The 13,686-nt window shown below is 37.1% G+C and overlaps 1 protein-coding gene and 1 pseudogene across 1 annotated transcript; one reads left to right on the top strand and one right to left on the bottom strand.

The window, feature by feature from the left end:
- The first annotated feature begins 4,897 nt into the window (after window positions 1-4,897).
- LOC106357347 (small ribosomal subunit protein S13, mitochondrial-like) lies at window positions 4,898-6,107 on the top strand. The gene is made up of 3 exons (XM_048761535.1): window positions 4,898-5,090; window positions 5,392-5,620; window positions 5,700-6,107. Exons 1-3 carry the CDS (start codon window positions 5,022-5,024, stop codon window positions 5,867-5,869), a joined length of 468 nt encoding a protein of 155 aa, XP_048617492.1. The 5' UTR covers window positions 4,898-5,021; the 3' UTR covers window positions 5,870-6,107.
- A 1,794-nt stretch (window positions 6,108-7,901) lies between these two features.
- Window positions 7,902-8,857, bottom strand: LOC106357348 (annotated as a pseudogene).
- Between the last annotated feature and the right edge of the window lie 4,829 nt (window positions 8,858-13,686).

Genomic DNA, 13,686 nt, shown 5'->3' with positions numbered 1-13,686 from the left:
CATGTCCATCAGTTCATGAATCGAACCAGAACGGTCAGACTGATAGGTTTCGCCAAAATTTCATTTTCCATTGTGAATTATAACAAAAACCAATATTTTTCATTTGTTAAAACTACGAAAATAAATATATTAGAATGCTAGGTACTCTTCAATTTTTAAAAACAAAATTATTCGTTAGCGAGGAACATTTGTGATATGTAGTAAAAAATAACGACAGTGGATCCACCGGAAGAAAGCAAGTTACAAAAAAAAACTGTCGATCCACCGGTGCGATTGGTCTGGTTAAGCTCAATGATTTTGTCGTTTTATGAAATATTTTTATTACTTTATTACCAAGAAAACAAGATGATAAAGTTCATCAACGACGTCCCTTATGGCTATTAAGAGCCAGATGCAAGGATGACCAGGGTCATTAAGACATCTTATATCGAAACCATTACTCCACTAATTACTAATTATTCAGTCTAAATTGTTTATTACAGTAGAGTATTATTTTTTTAACTTTGAATATCATATTACAGTAAAGTATAAATATTACTCTTGTATTGTTTAAGCAGCTCTCAGCCAACAGGCAAAACATGAACTACTTGGATTATTCAAAGATATTTAAGCTTCCAAAAGCATTGGGAATGGCTCCAACTACGTTGGGAGATAGAGTGTTATTTAAAATTCTCCATTGCCACCGTCTTTGGAGTTATTTATGTTTCCAAGTGGGATATACAATATAATTACCCGCGGAATTTATTGATCCAACTAGTTGAAAAAATCATAGTAAAATAGTATTGTTGGCAATAGCTTTGACTTTACTACAATCAAATAGTATTGTATGGAATTAGTCATTTAAATTACTGTAGTAGTGTGTATTGATCATAAAAATTAAATATTTTTACACTATTTTGTACAGTGTAAGTATGATTTCTTAAAACATTTTACTTTAGTATACTTGGAAACCAATTATATCATTATATGTTTTGCCAGTTGCCACTAATAGTAATAGGTGAAGAAGTATTGACATTGTTGTAAAAAAAAGGGCACGACGCTCATCTTTTGTTTAATTGGTCACAGAGCCTCTTAGTAATCAATAGGGTTAAACACTAGTATTAAAAGCTTACGTCTTATTAGTGTTGTCCAAGTTGTAATTTGTCTTAATGTGAGATGTAAACATCTACTATGTACGTCTGACCCAAGAGTTGATTCTGATCACAAAACTTTGAAGTCTCTGCCAAACTTCTAATTTGACTTTTATTCACCATTTTTATAAAAAGCATATTTACCTTTAAATTATTCTTACGTTATTATTACCCGAATATCTTCTGTTTGACGGGAACTTGAAAATATCTCTTAAAATGATAAGAATGGGAAGGAGATGTAAGAGAGACCAACCACAAAAAACATTAATATGTCGCGTGCCTAACGCGTACGAGTCATTTTCGTATCCTTTGGCAACCTTTTCAAATTTCCTTTGTGAAAATGACAACACATTTTAAGTTTCATGTGATTATGCATGCATATAATATCCGTAAGACCACCCTTAATATATGGATATAAAATAGAGAAATAAATAAAACTCGGTGTCAAAGAATCAGTAAATATAATGTTACAAAAAAAAAAAAAGAATCAGTAAATATCTGAAGGTTGAATTTTCACTATAGCTAAATTAGATATCTATAACTTTTATTTATGAAATCTGGACAGAAATAACTTTTACAGGTCATAATATTCGTTTCTGATTTAGAGACCCAACATTGAAGTGAAAGGCCAAGCAAAAAAACTTTGAAAATGTGGTAGCTAGCTCAATTTTCATTAGATTTTGCTTCCTCTATAATCCTATAAACTATCAATTAAGATGAGTACTTTATCTCTATATAACTTTATCTTTTCTAAACAAGTTACATAATTTCCCTGTTCGGGAACGCGCTAGGCGCTAGTCGGGCGGTCGAGTTGGACCTAGCGCCTAAAGAGAAAATCAGGGATTAACCGAAAATTATGCGGGGCGGAATTTTTAGACTGTTTACTATGTTATAAAACATGTTAATCTTTAATTGTGTATAACATTAATATATTTTCATGTTTAAAATTGTATAAAACACACAAATAGAATATATAAACTTAATATAGTGTAATTTTCATCAAAATTATGAATATAAATGATATTTATAAAATTTTAGATCAAATAAATAAATAAAAATATTATTAAAAAAAAAAATAGATTAGGCGGACACATAGGCGGTTAAGCGGCCGCCTAAGCGGCTAGTCGGTCATTTAGGCGGTCTAAACTGAGAAAATCGGATATCCGATCTTTTTTAACCGATTTGGCATAAATCGGGGCGGAAGAGTGACGCGTAGCGCCCAGACGGCCGCCTAGGCGGCTAGGCGGCCGATTTTTAGAACATGGCATAATTTCAAATGAACCCAACAATATATTCGAGCTAGTGATCTCGTTGTTACCCTGTGTATCTTTTGAATCAAGTTCACTACAAACTAAACCTTAAAAGATATTTTTCCTTCTTAAAAAGTCATATCTCAATGCACTTTTAGGATATCATTCTAATAATCTTCAAAGCTGGCGTAGTTTAAGATCTAGCACGTTACATGTTATTAAATCCATAAAAAGGAAGAATATTTTGTAGGGAACTAACTACTATACTATAATCCGTACGCTCTCTCATCATTTAATAACACTTGCCTCTCTCATAAACCAGAAATCAATTATATATACAGAGTAAAAATTCTATAACATAATATTATTGAGACTATAACATTTTATTAATTTATAGAATTCTTATTGGTACAATTTTCTTTTTAGATTTTAAATTTTAAAATATATTTTTTTAAATAAAACAGTTGATTTTACCGTGTATACACTAATTAAATTTTCTTTTCCATATTATTTTGATTTTATTATTTGATGTATATGAAATGTGTTCTATAAAAATAAATTATGGGTTCAGATATAATTTTTACTAAATATTATCAAAATATAATGGAATGTTAAAAAATAGTAATAATTTAATTGTGAATATAAAAGTACATTACAATGTTTTGTTTGTACTTATATAATAAATATATATTATTAATTTATTATTTTAATGGAACCATGGTATTAATTTATTATATTTAATGGAACCATGGTTCTAAATATCGGTCTAAGCGGCAAATTGGTCATATCCAAAACGTTTTTCATAAAATCTGATTTATATGATTTAAATCAGTTTAAACCATTTTAAATCAGCTTTAATCGTGTATGTTAATTTAAATGTGTTAAATTAAGCAATAATGTTAGTATAAATCCAAAATTTGTCTAATTTCTTTTATTTTGTATATTTAATTTTGATGATTTATCAAAAAAATATAATTAAATAAAAAATAAAATATCTTAAATAAATGAAAATAAAATATAAATTAAATTAATAATTCATTAACGCTTAGCTATCGCGTAGGCCATGAATAATTCGCCTACTCGCTAGTCCTCTAGAAGCACCTAGATACGTCTAATGAGTTTTTGAACATTGAATAGAATCATATATTTTCGGTTGATTCTCACGGCATTGTAGGTTATTGACTGCTCATCTTCTTCCTTAGATTTCAGCTGATGTTAGGAACTGCATCTTCTTGGTTGGGTCAGAGTTTAGTCGTTTTTGATGTTGTATTCCTCAACGTTGGCTTACCGTCAATAGTCACTGCTCGTCTTGATTTTCAAGATCTAATTTTTGGTGTTCTGACTTCTATGCTCTCTTTCATAGCTCGAGGACGGCTTCATAGTTTTCTAATTTCGTTTCGTCTCCCTTTCCCTCTCTATTCTCGCATCTCTTTGCAGCTTTCATCGTATCTCTAGTGGCTCTCCCTTTCACCATGTTTGCCACTCGAGGTTTGGATAATGTTTTCGTTCGTGCATATTATATGGGCTTGGAATGTTATTTCTGATCTCAAGTTTAGTCTCTAATTTCGTGGTGGTTGTCTTCCATTCTCCCTCCCTCAAGTTGTTTCTTTTCTTTCCATGTTTCCTTTGGTGTAGGTGTGCGGAATTAGTCTCTTGGAGCTTTGGTCCCTTCTATCCAAAGCCGTGTTGTATAGTCTTGTTTAGTTTGTGAGGTGTTTCTTACCTTTTAACTACTGATTGTGATTCGGGTGCTTTAGGCATATATATATGTTCCTGCTTTTTGGTGGCTTTGGCCTTTCGATTAATATTCTCCTTCTGACCCGCTTTCTTAGTTATTTGCGTTGGTGCTCTAGTTTCTTATTATTAGTTTGATTATCTTATGATATTGATAGTGAAATAAATATATAATTTATAAATGAAATAATAAAAAATAGTAAAATAATAAAATGGTGAAAGTTTATGCTATTTTTAACTGTAAATAAATTAAATATTTAAATATATTTATTTTATTTTATTTATTTCTTGAATTTTAGGGACTAATAAGTGTGAGAAGGATTAGATAGTACATAATTAGATATTGATGGAACAAATTGCAATAATTTAAAAGTAAAAGGATTTAAATACAAAAAAAAAATGAGGACACATGTCAACAAACTCCTTCCCACATGTCATAAGAAGGGAAAAAAACAACTTTATATATATATATATATATAGATAATCACAAATCTAAATATCTAATGAGTGTATTTGACTTGACGATGCAATAAGTTCCTTTCTCAACATGTCTGGGCAATGTTTACTAGGCCTTCTTGGGCTCTTTAGTCTACTAAACTAAGCCTTCGGTAACGTTTGCATTAGGAGTTTTTTATATACAAAAATTCACGTTCATACAAAAAGCAAGACTGGGTTATACTAGTATTCGGCCCCAGCTAAAACCAAACTTAAGTAATATCTCATAGCATTAATGTTACATACCATGTTGGACTCAAGGCCTCTCTCAATATACTTAAAAAGCCCAATTAATTTTATTTTAAGGCCCAATAAGCGAAATCTAAGCCTCAAAGACTAGCAAGAGAGGAGCGACGCGGCGGCGTTAAACCCTTCCTCACCGTCAATCTCTGAAACTCACTTATACGCTACAATGTTGGGTCTACGCAGATCCGCGGCGACGTTATTCGACCACAGCCAATCTCTGCTTCGCAATCTATCGGTGAGTTATTCCTTCGTCTCAAATCTCCACCGTAAAGATGTCGTCTTTCCGACGTTTCATCACTCTCTGCTTCGAGTTTTTGTATTCAGGGTTTCAGTAGATCGAATCGATTGTTCTGGGTCATGTTAAAGTATAAAACTTTGCATATGTTAAGTTAGAATCATAAAGTTGCTAACTTTTTTTAGCTTTGTTGATTTGATCACATCCTGCTTCTTACATATCCGTTGATCGTGTCTGAACCAAAGCTTATCAAACCCGTTACCTTGTCCGAAGTCATGTATCATTGTGTCTTTCTCTGCAGTTTCATGGATTGCGTGTGCAAGGAATCCGTGTGGGAAACGCAGAGGTTCCAAACCACAAGCCACTCAAGACCGGTCTTCAAGAAGTGTACGGAATCGGACGCCGTAAGTCTCACCAGGTTCTCTGTGGGCTCGGCATCACTAACAAACTTGCAAGAGACTTAACTGGTAAAGAGCTCATTGACCTCCGTGAAGAAGTTGGCATGCACCAACATGGTGATGAGTTGGTAAGTATCGTTTTTTTTTCAGATTCATACTAAGTTTTGTCCTTTTCATCTTTGTATAATCCGGTTTTGTTGTTGGTATGAAGAGGAGCGTGTTGGATCGGAGATACAGAGACTGGTGGAAGTAGACTGCTACAGAGGAAGTAGACATAGACATGGGATGCCTTGCAGAGGTCAAAGAACCAAGACCAACGCTCGCACTAAAAAGGGAAAGAGAGTTGCCATTGCGGGAAAGAAGAAAGCTCCTCGCAAGTAGAACCTGGTGTGTGGCACCACCAGTCTTAAGACTCTGTTGATCAAATAAGCAAACATGATTTTCTCAGGTTTATGGTCTTTCTTTTGTAATTGCCATTGCAGAGGAAGAAGAGAACACTTCCAAGTAAACATCTTAGAACTTGTTCTTGTTCTGTAATACTCTCACAAGCTTGTCTAGTCTCTTGGTTTTGATTTGTTACATTCCATTACAAGAAACCAAACAAGACATTAATAATCAATCATCTTCTTAACCAAAGCTAACAAATTAACATACCAATTTACATGATCCAAGATGTAGCTATGTGTCTAAGCACTTGAATGCTTCTGCTGCTGCTGACTCGTGGCTCCGGAGGGAAAGGAGGGGCAAGGAAAGGATGCTGGAGAAGCTCAGGGATTCTCCATCTTTCGTTACGGTCCCAAGCTCAGCCAATTTTCATCAATTGTGCCGTCAGAACCTTCGATTTCCTTCCATTTTTGAGACAACATGCGAGCCAGATCGATTTCTCCATATTCTAGCACCATGTATATAAACCCATCGTCCTTAACTCTTGCATCTTTGCTACTCATTGTCCCATTCATAACCTCCTGGAGTAAACACTTATCTGTAACCTAATGGCAAAAGATAAATTGTGATTACAATCAATCATGCAACTAAGAAACTAAAAGATGTTATTGTACCTCGTAGTCTATAAGCTGAATGATGTTTGTTTTCCTTTCAGCTTCTTTAAATACCCAATCTCTTGGCAAAATCCATATGCAGTAGCATAGTCACGGCCCTTGAGCTTGATTTTCTTGAGCGCGTATATGGTACAGTCTGATGAAATAACCTTGTGGACTCACTGCTTCCTCCACTTCCTATCTTGCCAAGCCTATGGTAGAGCTTCCCGTTGACTTTAAAGAACAAGTCCGGATCATAGTTTCTTTTACGAGGACCTGATGTCCCTTTGCTACTTGCAACCTTTCTTGCTTATCTGGCTTTGCGGCGGCTGTGAGCTAACACTGGTGAGCAACTCATCTGGTAGAGTGGGCTTAGCTGTTACGTCATGACTGGAAGATACTGCTGGAGCTTCAAGCTCTGTAGTGCTCTGTAGTGAGACTGTGGAGTGGGATTCGAACTCTGTATTTGCCGCCCACTCCTCTGAAACTGAAAAAATCACCCCCCTAGAATTAAAGCCCATTGAGCCTTGACTGATCGAGATTTTGTTCTCTAGGAATAAAAGAATCCACTAGTCATAGGCCCATTAAGGAACCAATAATGGTTGATTAGTTCAATCTTGCATCCGTAGATTTTCAATTTTATCAAAACGCAAATATTTGACAAATATAAAAATCGCAAGCCAAATGCGAGGAATCTCTCTCTCTCTCTCTCTCACACACACCACTGAAGCTTACATCCATAGAGATGTGGATTCTGTGTAGTGTGCAAAGACAATGGATAAAGTATACATGAACATGAATTAAACCTGTACATGTATAACTTTAAACCAAATCCAGCCATTTTCCGGCCAATGGAGAAGGATAATAGGAGATCAAGCTTGGAGGGATGGTGAAAATGGCGTTTTCGAATTCGTTCCAACCTAAAAAAGCGTTTCCACTTTCGAGTCGTATGTGCCGTGTGGACCAGACAAAAACACTTAAAACTGTTGTCGGATTTTTACATTGGGCCCACTTGAAGGCCTTTTTGTAAAATTAATAATGTAACCTCACTTTTATCTTTTTCTTGCAATTGTGCCCTGCAGTTTTGGGAAATTATGCTTGGACTCCAGAGTAAAGACATTGCATTCTGTTTTCATCTTTGCTTTCACACACAAAACCAACCTTTATATTTATTTCGAATTTAGCTTTATCAACACACTTGAAATTTAAAAAAAAAAAGAATTATTCCTCGAGAGAAAGAAAAACACTTGTTTATTTAAAAAGGGAGTCCCAAAACTAGTTAAAAGCATCAACCGACAGCATCAATACAAGCCACAACCTCCGGACCATCGTCTTGAATCCACCAGAAACCAGAACCATCGCTGCATACTTGCTTGTTATCATGTTACGTTCCCACCGGCTTCTTCCTATACACATAAACATCATTCAAATAAAACATATATAATCACATTAATATAAGCCCAAGATTGTTTAGTTACGTTGGAGTTAAAAATGTTGAATAATACCGTTCGCTAGTGTGAGTGTATGAGTTGTAGTCCGAAAAATTAGAAAAATAAATATAACACACAATAGATGAAAAAGGTTTAAGACACGAACCTGTAGGAACAGAAAGAGATGACGTAATCTGAACCGGAACAAGTGAAGATACTGGTCGGATCATCATAAGCATAGCTGTAAGCAGTAGGACAAGCTTTCTTGAATATTTTCGAGTAATGAGTTGGTCGACACGTTGAAGGGTTCCCATAAACTCCCCTGCAACAATACTCATCTGTATCGAACACATCACAAGCACTCCTACACGATATAACTCTCCCCTTAGATTCACAGCTAGCTCCGCTGGACACCTTAGCGTCAAATCGGCGACGCAGCCGGCGACGGTGCAGTTTCCTGTTCCGTTCACCGGATTCACTGTCATCGGGAGATTGAATCCGTCGACGAGGCTCACGTCGTAGAAATCCACTGAGGATAGCGTGAACTCGGCTAGTGAAGCTGGTTGTTTTCCAGAAGTTGAGCATTTTAAGTTTGAGCCGCATGAGCCGGTTTCACAGCTTCCGGTTCCGGTTTTATCGAATTTGCAGCCGGTCGTCCCCAGATTCTGCCTGACCAGTCTACTGGTGCTTTGAAGACGATGGAGTGGCCAGGTTTGAGCTTGAATCCTCGCCGCTGAAGTTTTCTCCGGGTGTTATTGCCGCCATATTGTTTGGTCACATGAGTTCACGATTGTGAATACTCTTGCTGATTCGGACCATTCGTCACTGTATATTAAATTTGATCACATGAGTTGTAATCATTCAAACCTTATTATTTACGTAACGGAGATGAATGCATGCATTCATATAATGAAAATATATATACATAATACATGTATACGTACTGATATATTTGGGTATTGAATAATTACCTGATAACATGCACTACAAGAAACACATGCTTAACGACGAAAATTAACGAGGAAAAACAATCCTCGTAAATTTGCGTCGAGTTTACGACGAATTTACGTGAAAAACTAAAGTCATCGTTATTTCCTCGTAACGTAACGACAAAACTGTTTCGTCGTAAAGTGAATGTAACTTTACGAGTATTTTACGAGGAAAAACTATTTCCTCGTAAATACGACGTAAACTTTGCGTGGTATTTACGAGGGAATAGTTTACGTGTATTTAGCGAGGAAATTTTTGAATCCACCAACTTTATAGGTGTTACACGTTTTTTTTGCCCACCTAATTAATTTCGTCGTAAATTCATAGCAAAATTACAACTACCAGATTCGAATTTTCCTATAAATATGGATGTTTAAACATCATTTTAAACACACCAACAACAAAAACGTGAAAGAAAAAAATGGCTGGCTCCGGGAATATTTACGAGTTGCGGAAGTGGATGTATATGCATAGAGATGCTAACGGAGAGTGACGAAAGAATACCTTGCGGGTCTGGAGACATTTATGCATCAAGCAGATTCAACACCGCTCGCCCAAGAAAGTGGTAAGATGTTCTGTCCTTGTCGGAAATGCAACAATTCGAAACTGGCAAACCGTGAAAATGTTTGGAAGCATTTAATAAATAGAGGTTTCACGGCAAATTACTATATCTGGTTTCAACATGGAGAAGGTTTTAATTATGATCAGAATGAAGCTAGTAGTAGTAATAGCAATTTTCAGGAAAAAGAACCGGTTGATCATCATTTGCATAATGAACATAGTTACCAGCAAGAGGAGATGGTAGATTATGATAGGGTTCATGATATGGTAGCTGATGCATTCGTAGCTCATGATGGAGATGAAGAACCTAATATAGATGCAAAAAAGTTTTACGAAATGTTAAACGCGGCGAATCAACCACTTTACAGTGGTTGTAGAGAAGGTCTCTCTAAATTGTCGTTAGCTGCTAGAATGATGAATATTAAAACTGATCACAATCTACCTGAAAGTTGCATGAACGAATGGGCGGACTTGTTTAAAGAGTATTTGCCGGAAGACAATGTGTCTGCTGATTCTTATTATGAGATTCAGAAACTGGTTTATAGTCTTGGGTTACCTTCGGAGATGATAGATGTTTGCATCGACAACTGCATGATCTATTGGGGAGATGATGAGAAGCTAGAAGAATGTCGATTCTGCAAGAAGCCACGATTCAAGCCGCAAGGACGGGGACGTAATAGGGTACCATACCAAAGGATGTGGTACCTACCAATTACAGACAGATTGAAAAGATTGTATCAATCAGAGCAGACTGCTGGAAAGATGAGATGGCATGCCGAGCATACTCAGACGGATGGTGAGATGACTCATCCATCAGATGCAAGAGCCTGGAAACATTTCAACAAAGTACATCCAGATTTCGCTAGCAATATCCGGAATGTGTATCTCGGATTATGCACAGATGGATTTAGTCCGTTCGGAATGTCAGGGAGACAATATTCATTGTGGCCAGTCTTTCTTACTCCATACAACCTGCCACCGGAGATGTGCATGCAACGGGAGTTACTATTCTTGACCATATTAATACCTGGTCCGAACCATCCAAAAAGGTCCCTGGATGTTTTCCTACAACCACTGATAAAAGAGTTGAAGGATTTGTGGTCAACAGGGGTGAGGACGTATGACTGTTCAACGAAGACGAATTTTACGATGCGAGCGATGCTTTTGTGGACCATAAGTGATTTCCCTGCCTATGGGATGTTGTCTGGATGGACTACACATGGGAGATTAGCTTGTCCATATTGTAATGGAACGACAGATGCGTTTCAACTGAAGAATGGTAGGAAGACAAGTTGGTTTGATTGTCACCGTCGATTTCTTCCCATTGGCCATCCTTACCGAAGAAACAAGAATTTGTTTAGGCACAAAAGGGTTGTGAGAGACACTCCTCCTCCATATCTAACTGGAGAACAAATTGAAGCGCAAATCGACTACTACGGAGCTAACGAAACAGTTCGTTGGGGTGGTAATTGGCATGTCCCTCGTAATATGCCAGATTCTTACGGTGTTCATCACAACTGGCACAAGAAGAGTATATTTTGGGAGTTGCCATATTGGAAGGATCTTCTTCTGCGCCACAACCTCGATGTGATGCATATAGAGAAGAATTTTTTGAGAACATCATGAATACAATATTGAATGTCCCAGGGAAGACAAAAGACAACATAAAATCGAGGTTGGACTTGCCGGATATTTGCTCAAGAAGCGAGTTACATATTAAAAGCAATGGACAAGTTCCCGTTCCGATATTCAGATTATCTTCAGAAAAAAAGTCGGTGTTGTTCAACTGGGTGGCATCAGAAGTGAAGTTCCCCGATGGGTATGTTTCGAATCTCTCTAGATGTGTTGAAAGGGTCAAAAGTTCTCCGGGATGAAGAGTCATGATTGTCATGTATTTATGCAACGACTACTGCCCTTTGCATTTGCGGAGCTACTTCCAACAAACGTACATGAAGCACTTGCAGGTACGTAGTGTATTATATCACAATAATTTACAAAATAATATATGACTAACAATGTGTTTAATTTTTTTTGAATATAAAAGGCATTGGAGCATTTTTCAGGGATCTGAGCACACGCACTCTTAAAGAAGAAGTTGTGGAACAGCTTCAGGAGAACATTCCCATCTTATTGTGCAACTTGGAGAAGATATTTCCTCCCGGATTTTTTGACGTCATGGAGCATCTAGCTGTCCACCTCCCATATGAGGCATTGCTTCGTGGACCTGTACATTACGGATGGATGTATCAGTATGAGCGAGCCATGAAATATTTGAAGGGAAAAGCAAAGAACCTCGCCAAAGTTGAAGGTTCTATAATTGCTGGAAGTTTGACGGAAGAAGTTTCTCACTTCACATCGTACTACTTTGCGTCAAAAGTACGTACACGGAGAAGAGCTCCAAGAAGATATGATGATGGTGGTGTTGCGCCAACATATGCAGTTGCTGGTGTTCCAGACATCTTTAGCCAGATTGGGCGACTCGGTGGGAAGTGTAAAGAGGTTGGTGGTCGAGTGAAGAAGACGCTCATAGTGCACACACCTATATTCTACTCAATTGCGAAGATCCATTGATGCGTTTTTTGAAAGGTAACATATATTGACACTTCGAAACACATATAAGTATAATTAATTGTATAATTGCGAGAGATTCATTCCTATAAAATGTGATTTTACAGCCTATTTGTTTCTCAAGTCGAAGAAACATTTCCTGGTATATCCACAAGTGACGTAGACAAAAGGAAAGATCAACACTTCATTAAGTGGTTGCGGAATCAGGTATTAACTAAAACTTTTTTTTCATACATTATCTGTATTTCATTAACATTCTCTTTATTTTTGCAGGTTGATTATGACGACGACGATGCAGATTATCCTAAGTGGTTACACGAAGTAATTCAATCTCCACTTGTAAAGGTCACCACATCACAGATGTATTTCACACGAGGCTATACTTTTCATACATATGACTATGGTAGACAGCGGGCGACCAGTAACTATGGAATATGTGTGAAAGGGGAAACAGATTTCTACGGGATCTTGACGGAGATTATTGAAGTCGAATTTCCAGGGATACTGAAGCTGAAATGCGTCCTCTTCAAATGTGAATGGTTCGACCCCGTCGTCAACAGAGGTGTTCGGTCTAACAAATTCGGTGTAGTTGATGTCAACGGTGGACGAAGGTACAACAAATTCGAGCCTTTCATCTTAGCTTCACAAGCAGACCAAGTTAGCTTCCTTCCATACCCTCGGATGAGAGATTCAGGTATAAATTGGTTAGCAGTGATCAAAGTTACACCTCGAGGACGAATCATCAGTGGAGAAGAACCACCATTGCAAGAAGAACAGATAAATGAAGTCGAGGAACCTGAACAAGAAATTGATGACATCCTTCTCATTGATCCGCATAATCACGAGTACGAAGATCTTACCGATGATGCCACAGACGAAGCTGTTGAAGACGAGTTTAATGAAAATGATGATGTTTCTAGTGATGACGAGAATGTCGATGTATCCGATTGATGTATTTGTTTTATGAATAAGATGAGGGAGTTTGTTTATGAATAAGATAATGTGGGGTTTGTTTTATGAATAAGGTAATGCTGGGAGTTTTTTTTATGATTAAGCAAATGTGGGATATTGTGTTTGGAATGGAAATAAAGATGGAGTTTGGAATATATGAAGTAGAAATAAGGAATATGGGGTTTCGGGTTTTGGTTTCGGGTTTTGGTTTTGGTTTCGGGTTTGGGCTTTCGGGTTTCGGGGTTTGGGTTTCTAGGGATATATGAAGTAGAAAATTAAAGATGGGGGTTGGAATATATGAAGTAGAAATTAAAGATGGGGGTTGGGTTTTCGGGTTTTCGGGTTTGGGTTTCGGGTTTTGGGGTTTCGGGTTTCGGGTTTTGGGGTTCGGGTTTAGGGTATGGGTTTGGGTGTTGGGGTTTCGGGTTTCGGTTTCTGATTCTAGGGATTTAAACATAACACTCGTTAGTCCACGTAAGCACAAATCGTCGTAAAGTCCACGCAGGATGAAATCGTCGTTAAAGTCCACGCAGATGAAATCGTCGTAAAGTCCACGTAGGATGAAAATCGTCGTAAAGTCCACTAGGATAAATCGTCGTAAAGTCCACGTAAGACAACGAGGATAACGACGAAACCTAAATTAAATATGGGGTTTGGGGTA

Source organism: Brassica napus, chromosome C6, assembly GCF_020379485.1.
Source record: "Brassica napus cultivar Da-Ae chromosome C6, Da-Ae, whole genome shotgun sequence".
In the NCBI taxonomy this organism is placed as follows: domain Eukaryota; kingdom Viridiplantae; phylum Streptophyta; class Magnoliopsida; order Brassicales; family Brassicaceae; genus Brassica; species Brassica napus.
This window is presented reverse-complemented; position numbering and strand designations above follow the sequence as displayed.

Excerpts from the sequence above, each read along its gene's own strand:
- LOC106357347 (XM_048761535.1), top strand. The coding sequence starts at position 5,022 with ATGTTGGGTCTACGCAGATCCGCGGCGACGTTATTCGACCACAGCCAA. Across the intron at positions 5,091-5,391 it reads CTCTGCTTCGCAATCTATCG|TTTCATGGATTGCGTGTGCA; the intron begins GTGAGTTATTCC and ends CTTTCTCTGCAG. Across the intron at positions 5,621-5,699 it reads ACATGGTGATGAGTTGGTAA|AGGAGCGTGTTGGATCGGAG; the intron begins GTATCGTTTTTT and ends GTTGGTATGAAG.